Below are 13946 nucleotides of genomic sequence, written 5' to 3' on the forward strand. Positions count from 1 at the left end.
ATTTCTGGCGATTTCTATAGAATTAACCGTTGGATCTTCATAAAAACTCACTATTTGATGTATTTAGACCTTTACTTTGCGCATTTGGCCGCCAGAACCATCTGTCTATAGCAAGAAATCGGCATTTTGATTCAAATATAGGTGAGTTTTTAACGAGTTTTGTGGATTTCATGCACATTACTGTCGATGTCTCCATAATTAACCGTTGGATCTGGCTAAAAATTGACTATTTCATATATTTCGACCTCTACTTTGCCAGTTTAGCCTCCAAAACCGCCTGTCTATAGCAGAAATTGTCATTTAGCTTCAAATTTAGTGATTTATTGTCGAGTTTTACACATTTTTAGCCAATAATCCGTTATCAGAATTAATATCTCAAGGGTCATATATCTTTATTTCAACACAAACTTAAAAAAATACAGTATTTATTAAAAATAATACTCTGTAAAAAATAATTACAATTTATGTGGTACCACAAGCATAACTTCACGTTGTGACAACTTTTGCACAAGAGTGAATTTAAGTAACTACCAATACTATTTACAGTGCAAATTTTGTGCCTTTTTTACAACAAAAAACAGAATTTATTAGGCAATAATACCCACATTTTATTAACGCTCATAAATACAAATATATTTTTATAAACGAAGGCATTCTTACATAGAAATAAAAAATAGAATAAGATTTATCATTTTAAAAGTATATTCAAAAAACAGACTAAAAGCAATTATTGGGTACACTCGAAACATGAACGAAGCCTCAAGATAAACATTCAAGTTATCTAAGAACAGTTCATAATAAGTGTAAAAAGTTGCATTTATAATCTCAAAATTAACCTTCTTGACCGAAATCTTCTTTAAACTTCTCTAGTTTTGTTAAATCTTCGTCGTTAACAGTGGGCTTCGATGTGGCAAGCGACCTCAACATGTCGTTCTAAAGAAAAACAAAATTGCCTTTGCATAATAAAAAGAAGTGATCATACCATAGTCACAGGTGGTTCGGCGAGTTTGTCGCCCTCTACATCCATCCAGGTCATTTCAATAGCCCCTGGATCCCCCGGAGAGCAAGGCGTCAACAAATCATCAATGATAACTTTAGGATCTTTAGGGCTCGGCCCCCGCACCTTCTTGAAATGCGTAGCGGTTTGGACTTTCCTCACTGGTTGCATCAGGGCGTCGCGTACGACAATACTGATATCAGCCCCTGAGTAGCCCTCTGTTCTTCTCCCCAGTTCTTTGACATCATCGTCTGATAACTCGGTGTGTGTGTTGCCTAAATGTAGCTTGAACATGGTCGCTCGTGCTGGTTCTTCCGGTAGCGGGATGTAAATTCGCTTCTCAAAACGTCTCCTAATAGCCGCGTCCAGTACCCAGGGTATGTTTGTAGCCCCCAACACTAAAATCCCTTCAGTGTCATGTCCTACCCCCTGCATTTGCACGAGGAATTCCGTTTTAATTCTGCGGGCGGATTCCGATTCATTATCAGATCGAGACGAACAGAGAGAATCAATTTCATCTATGAAGATGATGCTGGGTTTGTGGGCGCGGGCTAATTCAAACAAGTTCCGGACTAATTTTTCGGATTCGCCAAGCCATTTTGAGACCAAATCAGAAGAAGAGACTGAGAAGAACGTGGAATTGTTGGCTTCAGTAGCCACGGCTTTGGCCAAGTAGGATTTACCAGTACCTGGGGGCTAAATGGACTCATGAAAAGGGGAAATTGGGGGCTTTGGGGCCTTACACCAAACAGAAGGATTCCTTTCCACGGAACTCTTTTTCCGCTAAACAAATGGGGGAAACGAATAGGTAGAATGACAGCCTCTTTTAGGGCTTCTTTGGCTGCGTCTAGGCCTGCGACGTCAGCCCATTTCACGTGAGGTTTTTCGACGACGATAGCCCCCTCGAGTTTGTTTTGGAGTTTTTTCTTTTCGGGGTCGTCTCCGTCGCTGTCACTATCACTTTTTTTGTCATCCCTGTAAATAAAGTCTTAATTTTATGGTTTAAATTGAAAGATAACAGACTTTGAGTCTTCTCCATCTTTAATTGGTTTCTTTTTCCCTTTCTTGAGAGACTCTTTTATTTTCTCCGCACGTTCGAGATATTGACTACATTTGGCTCGGATGCTTTCTTTCGCTTTTTCACCTTGGGCCTCATCTACACAAAATATTTGCTAAACTGATCAAAACCACAATTGCAACTTACATTTGATGGCGTGTAAAAAATACTCTACTCCGTGTTCATACAACCTAAGCGCTTCTTCGTAGTTCTTGTTACGATCCTCTTCGGTCGCTTTAGTTACTAATTCTATAGCTTTCTGCAAAGTAGTCCCTGATGCCATTTCCTGTTATTTTCAAGTCAATTTACACTGATAAAGCTCGAATATAGAAATTTATAAAACTGGAGCACCCAACTATCAAAAACTCATATTTCTTGAGGAGTTATTCTGTGAAAGATTATTAATAGAGATTATCATTAACTCGATCACTCACTGCAATTACTTGACATTAGGGGCTCGGTTCGAAGAATTATTTTGACAGTTTTGACACATTTATGACATTTCGTGCAGCGCCCTCTTGAGTAGCAACGAGCGCAGCGCGCGGGAAGTTTCAGAAACTTAGCTTCATGAAAATTAATATAAGTAAATATATACAGGGCGTTTTAGTCTCTATTATGATAGATACTTAAAAATTGTAATTTTGTCGGAAAATGCTCTTTTGGAAAAACTTTTTTCTGATCTAGTGACATTTACTCTTTAAGATTGTTCGCCTAGTAATAAAATATAAAACATTTGATTTTATTAAAGTTTTTTCGCATTTCTTTATTTCATTTCAGAAAGTCTAAAATGAACTATTTATTAAAACATTTATTATTAAAAAAAAAGAATTTGCTGCGACAATTAAATTTTTAGGGCAATTTTTCCAGTGCGGGTGGCATCTCTGACAAATTTTGGCGTTTGTTTCAATTGTTTCAAAATTGTCGAAAATTTTTGTTTTTGTGTTGTTAAAACCTGAAATGTAAGTAAATTGTTTATTGTTTTTATTGTTTTTATGCCTCAAATGAATTTGATTTAGATTTTCAAAATTTATAGCTCTTTTCCGGCCTATTTACATGCGTCCAAAAAAGGACGGCGGCTTAAAAAATCATTTTTGCGTAGTCACCGTTGGGCAAAATATGTCAAAAATTGTCAAAATTTTCGTATTGTTAAGTGGTCAAAACTTTTCCAAATTCAAAAATGGGGGAACAGCAGTTCTGGGAGCAACTCAAACAAAAATACGAAGAAAAAAATGAAGCCCTCCAACAGCGGGAACAAGAACTTCGCCTCAAACTAGAAGCCATGGACACAATCATCGGTGAAAGTAGTCCAAGACCTCCAGTTTTTACACCGCCGCCTCCAGCACCGCCGGCTAGAATCCAGAGCAGTCCTCCCGAAAATCCCGGTTTCTTTAAGGGCTTATTTTCGATGTTTTCCGCCAAACCACCACCTCCAGATCCTTGCGCTTGTTCGCCCGAACCACAAAGAAGTCCCTCACCTCCTCCACGGGCCCCCCAGGACATGCCGATTAAAGAATCGAAAGTAATTCCGGTGAAAGAGTCTGTAGCAAAATTAACGCAAACTAAGAATCCTGGCTGCAAATGCGATCCTTGTGCACTGGACGAATTGGTTAAACAAGATAATGACTCCTGTAACTGCAGTATTTGTAGTAAAGTGTCTTTCGGCGATGGAACAAACCGGAAAGTTTGTCCTTGTACTTTGGTTCCATCCGACGATCTCTGCGAGTGTAATTTGGACGAAGTAGAATTAGCGATTAACACTGCTCGGGATAAAGTCCAACAGAAAGCAGTCGTCGCCAAAGGTCTTGGTTCTTCTGCCCCCAGTAAATACTCATTGAAATCAATGGATTTACATTACATGCAGAACATCCAGGATTTGGCGGTGCAACAAAAAAGCCTCTTGAAGGACATCAGTCAATTAGAACAGAAGACAAAGATCTACGAAAACGTGTTCGCGGAATACAAGAACATCGACTTTTCTCCCAAGAATCGTTGCTGTAAAAACGACGCAGTCCCACCAGATCCAAACGAGAAGAGCTGCGCGGAGCTGAAACTAGAAAACTTCTTATTAAAAAACGAGCTTAAAGACATGAGGCTTGAGATCCGGCAACACTTAGAAAGGATGGAAGGACCTATGCAATTCAAGATTGAAAGTGAACGGTACAAGGTGTTACAAATGGAAAAGAAACTCGAAGAATCTGAGCGAGAACACAGGAAGCTCATCGAGTTCTTCGAACGAGAAATCAACGCTCTCAAAATGGATCTTTGCACAGCTAACACCAGCAACTACAACTTGAATGCCGCTAACGTGGCGATGAGCCAAGCGCTGCAAGATATGCAGAATAAATGCGCGCAACTGGAGGAGAATTTAATCCGGCAGAAAATCAGTGAAGCTGACACCATCAGGAGCTTGCAAGCAGCTCTAAACGCGCGCGATGGAAACGTGAAGGAAGAATGTCAGTTACATAACATTGCAAGAGAGCTCAGTAAGATTTTGAAAGAATGTGAGCCTTGTGGTGAGTGCATGAACCTGCCTGAAGATCTCACAGCAGCTGCTAAACTACTGAAGAGTTTGACTGATTTGATTGATATTAAACTGAACATGGTTGATAAAGATGAGAATGTTGTAACGAATGATGAAGGCGCCAAAGTGCGACTTCTGGAGGAAGTTGCGATGCCGGGAGTTGCCAGCTGTATTGAAGAGTGTGGCAAAGAAGAAATTCCAGATGGAGTTGTCATGCAAGATTTAGCAAATGATGAAGAGGCTGAAATGGCAATTTTTGATGTTCTTGTGATAGACGAAGTAACGAATGATGATGAGGGTGTTCAAGAGGAAGTTTTAGTTGCAGTGTCGATGCAAGGAATGAGTGGTCAGTATAAAAACTGATTGAGAATTGTTAACGAGGATTCATTCAGGTGGTTCCAATTTGGAAAACATGACCACCTCAAGATCCAATGCTTATTCTTCTGAGGTAAAAACTGAAGGCAATGGAGAGCCAGAACTAGAACCAGGTAACTGAAAATAATGTGTGAATTTAACTTGAAATAAAAAGGTCCTTGAAACTTCGTCTTTTGATATTTCTGTCTATAAATCATGTTATTGTAGATGAACCTGAAGCTGTTCCTCCACCACCCGCAGAAGATGTTGTTCTAGAAACCATTCCTTCAGTAAAAAGTAGTAAGTTTTGTTTTCCACTTCTGTTAAACATGAAAGACGTAAATTTTTTTTGCAGATCCTTATAATGACCAACCATCTGTCTCAGATGTCGTACCAAAGAAAGTTGAAATCTCGGAAACAGTGTCATCACTCGCCCAATCTAAGATTTCCTGCAGTTGCATCAAATCTAAATCCAAACAAATTGACCAAATTTGGCCCAAAACGGACAAACCAGTCGCGCTCACAGAGAGCGAAGTACTTGACACCCCCGTTGAACCCACCAAAAAGCTCTGCGATTGTAGGATAGCAAAGAAGTTGAGAGAATCTGCCGGAAAAAATAAAGAAACATCCGGCACTCCCACGAGAAAACAGCTTTGCAGTTGTGATTCAAAATCGCAACCACCAGAGCCTGTTGATGGTGCAGAAGAGATAGCCCCTGGAGCCTTGGTGAGCGCCAATGAAGGGTGTACTACCGAGCGCTTCAAACTCATGCATCAAGTTACTGCCTCTAGAAGCAGAGATCTTCTCAAATCCGAAACTAATGTTAAATGCTGGGAAGAGAACTTCCCGTTTGCTGTTGATACTAAAGTCGATGTTATAAATAAACCTCCTGATGGTGTTCATGTTACGACGACCATAACAGATTCAGGGACTTTGGAAGTGATAACTGAAGGACCTGAAGGTCTTATAGAGACCACGTTGGTTTACACCAAGTCCGGTAACGTGGAAGTGGTCACGGAGATATTAAAATACTCCGGGAAAGACAAACAATGCAAGAAGTTGTTCTCTGTTAAAGCGCCTGATAGAGGCGCTCTGGAAGCACCTCTAACTGGTACTGCAGAAAATCCAAATTGCTTTTGCAATGAAAATGAAACAGGACCTGGAGAAGTTAATCCCAATTGCTTGTGTGAAATATGTCCAGATCCACTAAGGGGCATGGGTATGCGCTTTAGTTTTAGCTCTTAAGATTACACTGGTTTCTTCCTAGGTCAAGTTCCAGAAGTTCAACCAACCGTGGATGTTAACACCGAGGCGCCCAGAGGGGAGGGTCAGATTAACACCGAAGAAGTTCTTGAGGAAACTGGTCACGGAGAAGTTATTGACTCAGAACCCCAAGTGGAAGAGCTCGAACCGTCTCTTCGTGATAAGGAGACAAATCCAGAGTCCTGAAGAATCAATATCAAATTTCTTTCTAGTGCCTTATGTGTGTTTGTTTTTGTGTTTTGTAAAGAGTATGTTGTTTAAAATTGTAAATAGCAGCGGCTATATTTTTGTACGTTTAAAAAACCCGGCGCATCCACCATTTTCTGCTATTTTTTAAAAAATCGAAATTAAAAAGTAGGCAACCATGCACGGCCAAGATTTCGTGAGTGTGAAACGGGATTTAGGAACGTTTTGAACCAAGATTTAGGGACTTTGGTTTTAAACGCAATTTTCGAAACAAAATAAACTAACCTCAAATTTAAAAGCTCGAGCAATTTATTTCTTGTGTTGTTTAAACGTTTTATTTCGTAAGTATAACGTTTTTTAATTGTTCCATTTCTAATTGCTGTTGTTGATTTTTTAGCGTAAAACAGTGAAATTTTAATTTTGCAAATTTTACCACCAAAAACTTAGAGAAAAAAGGCTTACAATGGAAGAGGACGAACAGAAAGACGTAAATTTGATGAACGACTTCATAAACAAACAAAAATCGTCGCTTCAGGTATTTTTATCATTTTTAGAATCGCCCTCTAAGTACCATTTTTAGAACAATTTCCAAATAGAATTTGAAGACTTCGTCAGTTACAAACAAGACTGCAGTGATCAGGACGAAGACGATGAACTTTTTGAAGGGTCGTTTTCGCGTTACGACGAGTCTGAGGAATTGCCTGCAAGCAGTTCAGACCAGAGCCTTATTCTAACACATGAAGAACAAGAAATTGTTGATACATGTACAGACCCCGATTTAAAGAAACTTTTAATTTTGAATAGAACGAAAAACACACAACTTCTGCAACTCCAAAAGAAAATTCAAGGGTTCCTTCATGAGTGCGAGGAAGAACTAGAAGAAGCACAATCTGTGCTAAAAAGTCTGTCTGCAAAATCCTCGTATCAGCAAACATATCTTTGGAAACTGACAGCGCCGTATTTTAAAGATAAGAAGTTTTTTGCAGCGCCACGGAATGAAGATGTCGTTCGACAACGCGCCGGAAACGAGCTGAGTGTCTATGAATTGGCGTTTAGCCGGAAGTGGACTCCTATTGAGTTTAGCAGACTAACGAACGCAATTAAATGTAACTATAATATCAACAGACAGACTGTTGTGATGGCTAAAATCACCGCGTTAAAAATTAAAATACACAATGAGGAGGGCGAGAAGGAATCCTTGTTAGATGAATTGCAGAGTTTGAAGGAACAACTAGAAAACTTGAAGACCGACGATAAACTCCCCCCGCTGAACTCAAACGAGCACATTGATTGGTACAAAGTCGCCGACACCTTCTTAAGAAGTAAAAACAACTCGTGACTTCCCTAGCATTATCTTTTCTTCTTTTGCAGATAAACACACCGCTTCCGAATGCAAGTCGGTCTGGCACATGCTCGTCCATCCTCAGATCAATAAATCCGAGTGGAGCGACAACGAAAACCAACGTTTGGAAGCCATCGCCAAAAAGCACCGTTACCAAAACTGGGACACCATAGCCCTCGAGTTACAAACGAACAGGACCGGATTCATCGCCTGTCTCCACTACTTCAGTAAACTCTGCGGCAAGTTCAAGAAAAGCAAGTTCACGGAAAGCGAAGACAATCAGCTGTTGGAAGTCGTGGAGATGTACAAATTAGGAAATTTCATCCCGTGGGGGAAAGTCGTCTGCCACTTCAACAACCGCTCAAGACACCAACTCTATCACCGCTACTCTTATTTTTTGTCGCAAAACCACGTGAAGAGAGGGAAGTTCTCCGAGGCTGAAGACATACTTCTTATAATTTTAGTTAATAAGTTTGGTCGGAATTTCAAGAAGTGTTCGGAATACATGCCGCATCGCTCACAGGTTCAGTTGAAGAGTCGCTACAATTCGAATTTGCAGCGACCGATTAAGAAGGGCTCCTTCACTACGGAAGACGATAAAATTATCTATGAATATGCGCAGAAAAACGGGGAGAAGAACTGGAGCGGGTTAACATCAATCTTGAATCGATGCAACGCGCAGATTCGGCAGAGATACAGAATTATAAAATCGTACATCCAAGAGAATCCAGACGGCAGAATCGATGACGTCCCTAAACGAAGATACACCGTTGATGAAGGTTCTGGACGCCAGCACAACTTTCTTAGTTACATTGCGGCTCAATATAAGGATGCGGAGTGCATCCCGACCCTTGCAGTAATCGAGGAGTGTCTTCAGTCTGAACTTGCGTCGCAAAGTTCGGGTGGGGCGAATGAGCCTGAATCGAACGATAAAATTAGAAATATAGACACCATACTGACTGATTTCTTTAGGAATTCTGTGATATCCAAACCGAGGCGGATGATAACCGAAAAGAATCTCAAAGACGCGACGGACAACGCTCACGAACTCTTGAAATTGTTAAGAGTGAAGTTAGATATCCCCTCAAATTTAGAACCAAATTCTAATTTAGACAACATCGACGTGGAGATCTTAGAGGCTCTTTCCAAGAAATCCGTTCCTCAAGAATCGGAGATAACTGATTTAACACCGCCGAATCTCAGCACTTTGGTGGGTCTCAAGAGTTTGATACTTAAACATAAAGAATTCAAGGGGCAACAGAAAGACTTTTTTACTTCCAATTTCGTGCCATCAAGCGAAGCCTCACAACACCGCGAACTTTTTTCCAAGCGATTTGACGCTCTTTTTACTTGGAGTGCTGTTCTGTCGTTGGAAAAACCGAATGAGGTTGAAGAAATAAGACCAAGTACCTCTTCAGGTGATGCGCACAAACGGTCAGCTTCTGCTAGTTACCCCCCGGCCAAAAAAAGAAAAGTTAGCATGTCAGCTCTCACGAGTTTAGCCCAAAATCCTCAGCTACAATTGGTGGATAAAGACGTCGTTGAGAGGCTAATCAAGAAAAATAATCTCAATGTGATTAGGATAGAGACTGTGACTGGATCAGACGGGAAACTCAAGAGCGTTTTACTCAGGAATAACGAGGGTGGTACTTCACAGAGCACAGGGAATGGGTTCACCGTCGCTCCAAATGAAGACACGGTGGAGGTCACCGATAGTGATTTACAGGATGTGCAAGCACTTGATAATATGATAAAGAAGATGAAATGTGAGAATGATTCTGGGGAGAGCAATGACGAAGACGATTTGCGGTTGTTGAGGGAGGCTATCAAATTTGAAAAGACATTCAAAGTAGAACCGGATTAACTACTTTTGTATTTGTTAATAAATCGATTCGTTGCGTTAGTTTTGTAATTTTAATAAGTCCAAAGACGTGGCGGCCACATTTTTTTTTCGAAAATTGAGCTGTGTGAAACAGGCTTTCAAAGTAGGCGTACTGATAATAATTGTAGGCTTAACAATGACGTTAATAAAACAAAAGAAAAAAATTGACATTGATGCCTACTTACACGCCTAGAATTGGTAGTTATGGTAACCCCATCAGTAGTTCAACAGTCTGATCACAAATAAAAAGTTTACTAATTTTTTATTACAGTACGAAAAGTGTTGTAATCAGTTGTAGGTAAGTATATAAAAAGATCTTCCGAGTTCTTCATATACAGTTTATTTTTAGTCTCCACAAACCGGAAAAAATATTCAGACATAGTAACAACTATATCTACCACACGTGTATCTATAAAAGTACGCAATTAACAACATTATAACTGAAAATATTTGCAAGTTTAACAAAATTATGTTACACCTAAAAATGCTTAAAGATAAATAATAAAAGTGATTATGATGAAATCGTGTCGACGCTGTTGAACCGATGACAAAAAAACTGGTGCATGTATAAAAATAAAAAAGTATTTATATCGATTAGATTTTCCACGATAATTAAAAAAATAGTGATCTAATGCCTAATCAGTCCTTATTTCTTTGCTGATGTTGTTATAATAGCACAACCGGCCGTGAAAACTGACCATAACAACAAAGTAGCTTCGAGATGACCGGCGATATACCTAACACCATCTAAAATCTGTTTCCAGATTGGATTAACTCCCTGTTTTGTTACAGTTGGCAATAAGTTTCGGGCTTTTAGGTAATCTACTAGTGCTGGGGAATCCTTCGTGTACGCGGGGAAGTAGTCGCCGACTTTCTGGCGCACCCACCAAGAAGGCTGAGATCTGCAAGAAACCACCAGTAGAAACCACGACTCTCTGAAAGAAAACCAACCTTTGACTCCACGCGGTGTACTTGTACTTGTAGAGCACCCCGCGGATGTACTTCGGCGGCTTCTGGGCAAACGGCGAGTGATGGCGATCCAACAGAGCCAAAACCTCCGGTCGTCCGATCAGCAATCGATGAGCGAACGAAAGAATCCACGGCTGCTTCTCGTAACTACTATACGCAGCCCAAAACATCTGCCAATCCAATCTCGGCGAGTACGGAGCTAAAACCAACCATGTAAACCAACTCACTGGTTTCATAGTTACGTACCAACGAAAGGTAACGAATGATTAACATTCCCCGGTTTGTATAAGAAGTTGTATTCCAACCATGGCCCTTCGACGTTTTCAGCGCCTTCAAGAATGATTTCAGGGCGTCCATCCACACCGCTCATCTTCGGGAAAAGTCCGTATTGATTGACAGCGTGGAGTTTATGTAATCGGTTATAAACCGTCCGCACGCTGCCATGAACCGATGAGTTCGCAGCAGAGTGTAAAGATGCTAAAGGTACAGTTGTGGAAACAAACAGAAGTCCAGCGATGCCGGCACAGAGTAAGCTTGAAGCCACGACGAGGAATTTGGAGCCTGAAGCTTGGGAGTCGAATAATGAGATTGATAACGCTCGGAGAACTGTGACGCCTAGAGAGAGTAACGCCAGGTAGATGGTGATGGTGAGGCCTTGCTTCAAGGTGGTGTCAAATTGGTCTTTTGTAAACGCTAAAAAAATCGGTTATTTTAGGTTCTAGACATTGGTAGCATTTACCGATTTTTGATTCGACAACACTGCCGTTTAGTTCGAGGGAGTATAGTTTGACTACTGCTAAAAGTACACCGGCGTAGATAAGAGCGTTTACTACTTTTTCGATGAGGGTCCACTTCGTGAAAGACTTGCGGCGCCCGTAGAAGAATTGGTCATCCAACAATGATAAAAGAAGTGTCACCAATAAGAGATTGGCGAAGTTGTAGTTTCCAGTCAAGACTACTGATATTTGTAAAAATATCTACAAAAAAAAAGTAGTACCATTCATTATGTGAATCCTTTTCTACCTGTATCACGAAACTGGTTATCCTGACAGACCGCAAAGGAACGAAGAACAAAAACGGCAAAGCCACCTCGCAGACGTTGGTGATGACGGCAAACAATTTTAAGTACCATCCTGGAATATGATGGAAATACCAAGACAAAGGACTTGGTAATGGTAAGGTTTCAAAGTAGTGGCTAAATGCTAGAATTATGGAGTTAGAACTGTTATTTGGTGAGGTTGCAGAACGAACCAGTTAAGCTCCACCATTTGGGGCACCCACTTATGAATTTCAACAGACCACACGTTAACAGAAATCTGAAGAGTAACCAACGAACCAGCCAGAAGCTGATGGCGTCACTCGGAGACCCTTTGGTGCCTTTCCTTCGGCCTGGTAATAGGGGGGCTACCAGAAGGGCCAGAAATCCCGCTTCTAGTAGCAACTCGTCGCTGCAAGAAAATGGTTAAGTAATTGGTAATCCGAGTAATTCGAATATCTCGATAATCCAAATAGTTTAAAGTAGACTTATAGGGATTCTGACTGAACTCAAATAACGATTGAGAAATACTTTGTTAAAATGTACATAAAATGTGCGCTTATCAAATCCAATATTTATATTGTTTCCGGTGTACGAGACAACTTTTACTTACTAATTATTGCTTACGAATACTTGGCCGACTTGGTACAGGGAAAAGTACAAGGACCATAATCCAGCGAAGAGTGGAATTGTACAAAACTTCTGGGAAATAAATCTAAAAATAAAAGTTAAATTACTCTTAAATCCTGTTGTAAATAGATTTTATTGACAACTTTATTTAGACGCAACTAAACACATAATATTACATTCAAATTTTGCGCCCTTTAAGTCAATTAAGAGAGACACCCTGTATAAGTAAAAACCAGACGTGATATTTTTTTTCTGTTTTCAGTTTTGAATTCTGCTTAAAAAACTCTTCTAGATGTAAACTAGTGTGATCGGTACATTTTTTAGAGAAAAACAGTTGTGAAAAATGCTGTCATAAATTTTTTGCCCGAAACTGTATTAAAAAAGTGGATTCTACAGAAGTATAAAAAATAAACTATAGACGTGGGGGACATCTGTGGGCTATTTTCGTCGAAATATGACGTCATTTTTTGCCATTGCCTACTGCGATTATCTTTAGATTCTCTCCTAATTTTTTCCTCAGGTAAAATCGTCGCACAAAGACATAAATAATGAATTATAATTACCCAGTGAAAGCCAGAAAGCTTCCGAAAAGTGCCAAAACGTCCAAAGCGTAGTTAATATCCAGACCCAGATATGGAGCAAGCCAGAGCAAAGTTGGCTGATAATGCACCTTTGCTGAAAAAGTCTTGTGTTTACTATTCTCTAATAACGACTTTGCTGGTAAAATTCCATTATCCCCATATAAACCTAGAAACAAAACACCAATATTAGCCTAAAAACAAAAGCCACACAATTGAAGTAAACAACGGTAACTTGATGTGTTAAAAATACTCACCAGGAATTTGAATGTAGAAAGATATAAATGCGAAAAGGTAAACAATACAAAAAGATCGTAGGAAAAGATTTCGAGTATAACGAAGAGGAATCATCGTCGTGTATAAAGACAATACAAAATACTATAAAAACTGCACTTTCTTATCGAGCACGAAGTTTAACTAACAAAAACGAAACATTCATAAAATAGTTATGCCACTACACTACGAGTTTTAACTATTATTTCGATGATGGGTAGATGATGTGATCAACGAAATAAAGCGGCGACGCGACGCAACCAAGCGGAAAGCCGAATCACAAACGCCCAACAGACAGAGAGAATGCGAGGTGGATACTGGGGTTTACTTTGAGCAAGACAAAGATGAATAATAATGCCCACTAAACAAGTATGATCGAATCGGATAACTGTTGTTTTTTATCACCACCTATTTTCAATTATTTTAATTAACATAGGAATTTGATTAATGCGAAATTACTTTTGGAACACACGTTTCCTGAAAAAATAGCTAACCTCAATTTGGAAATTCACCGTTATGGCATAGATTTTTATGGAACGGCGAGGAATTTACAAGCATTTTGAGGATTTTGGAAAGCTTTGTTAGAAATCTGGGAAATAACGAAAAAGTTCACGTTATTAAATATAAGTTATGTATGAACTGGAAAATATGACCAGAACGTGGCTCCAGAACTAGAGGAACAGTTCTAATTTACAAGTTTTCAAGGTTTGAGGCCACTTTTTATGTTTTTTTTTGTGCAAAAATTGTTTATTAACCATTAGCGCCCACATGTAGTAACTTTCGTTATAAGGATTGGTGACAATGGCTGGAAATTTGAACTACTGACAAACAGTGCAATTTTTAATAATAAAAGGTTTC

At 39.7% G+C, this 13946-nt stretch overlaps 4 protein-coding genes across 4 annotated transcripts; 2 read left to right on the top strand and 2 right to left on the bottom strand.

The window, feature by feature from the left end:
• Positions 1–375: 375 nt before the first annotated feature.
• Vps4 (vacuolar protein sorting 4) lies at positions 376–2555 on the bottom strand. Its single transcript, XM_088029734.1, has 5 exons — positions 2202–2555; positions 2021–2153; positions 1741–1972; positions 983–1693; positions 376–933 (listed from the first exon to the last, which is right to left on the bottom strand). The coding sequence occupies exons 1-5, from the start codon at positions 2335–2337 to the stop codon at positions 832–834; spliced, it is 1314 nt and encodes a 437-aa protein (XP_087885860.1). The 5' UTR covers positions 2338–2555; the 3' UTR covers positions 376–831.
• A 676-nt stretch (positions 2556–3231) lies between these two features.
• On the top strand, positions 3232–6491 carry LOC148179956 (uncharacterized). The gene is made up of 7 exons (XM_088029605.1): positions 3232–4921; positions 4968–5063; positions 5158–5229; positions 5285–6148; positions 6197–6349; positions 6405–6416; positions 6466–6491. The coding sequence occupies exons 1-7, from the start codon at positions 3232–3234 to the stop codon at positions 6489–6491; spliced, it is 2913 nt and encodes a 970-aa protein (XP_087885731.1).
• Positions 6492–6625: 134 nt separating this feature from the next.
• On the top strand, positions 6626–9584 carry Pbp95 (proximal sequence element A Pbp95). The gene is made up of 4 exons (XM_088029606.1): positions 6626–6719; positions 6776–6913; positions 6959–7700; positions 7750–9584. Exons 2-4 carry the CDS (start codon positions 6842–6844, stop codon positions 9582–9584), a joined length of 2649 nt encoding a protein of 882 aa, XP_087885732.1. The 5' UTR covers positions 6626–6719; positions 6776–6841.
• A 342-nt stretch (positions 9585–9926) lies between these two features.
• On the bottom strand, positions 9927–13403 carry LOC148179958 (lipase maturation factor 2-like). Its single transcript, XM_088050532.1, has 9 exons — positions 13073–13403; positions 12801–12984; positions 12221–12322; positions 11823–12019; positions 11595–11773; positions 11311–11548; positions 10818–11264; positions 10554–10770; positions 9927–10504 (listed from the first exon to the last, which is right to left on the bottom strand). Exons 1-9 carry the CDS (start codon positions 13164–13166, stop codon positions 10249–10251), a joined length of 1914 nt encoding a protein of 637 aa, XP_087906658.1. The 5' UTR covers positions 13167–13403; the 3' UTR covers positions 9927–10248.
• Between the last annotated feature and the right edge of the window lie 543 nt (positions 13404–13946).

Source organism: Gnatocerus cornutus, chromosome 2, assembly GCF_029298725.1.
Source record: "Gnatocerus cornutus isolate USDA-ARS CGAHR chromosome 2, icGnaCorn1.1, whole genome shotgun sequence".
Classification (NCBI taxonomy): domain Eukaryota; kingdom Metazoa; phylum Arthropoda; class Insecta; order Coleoptera; family Tenebrionidae; genus Gnatocerus; species Gnatocerus cornutus.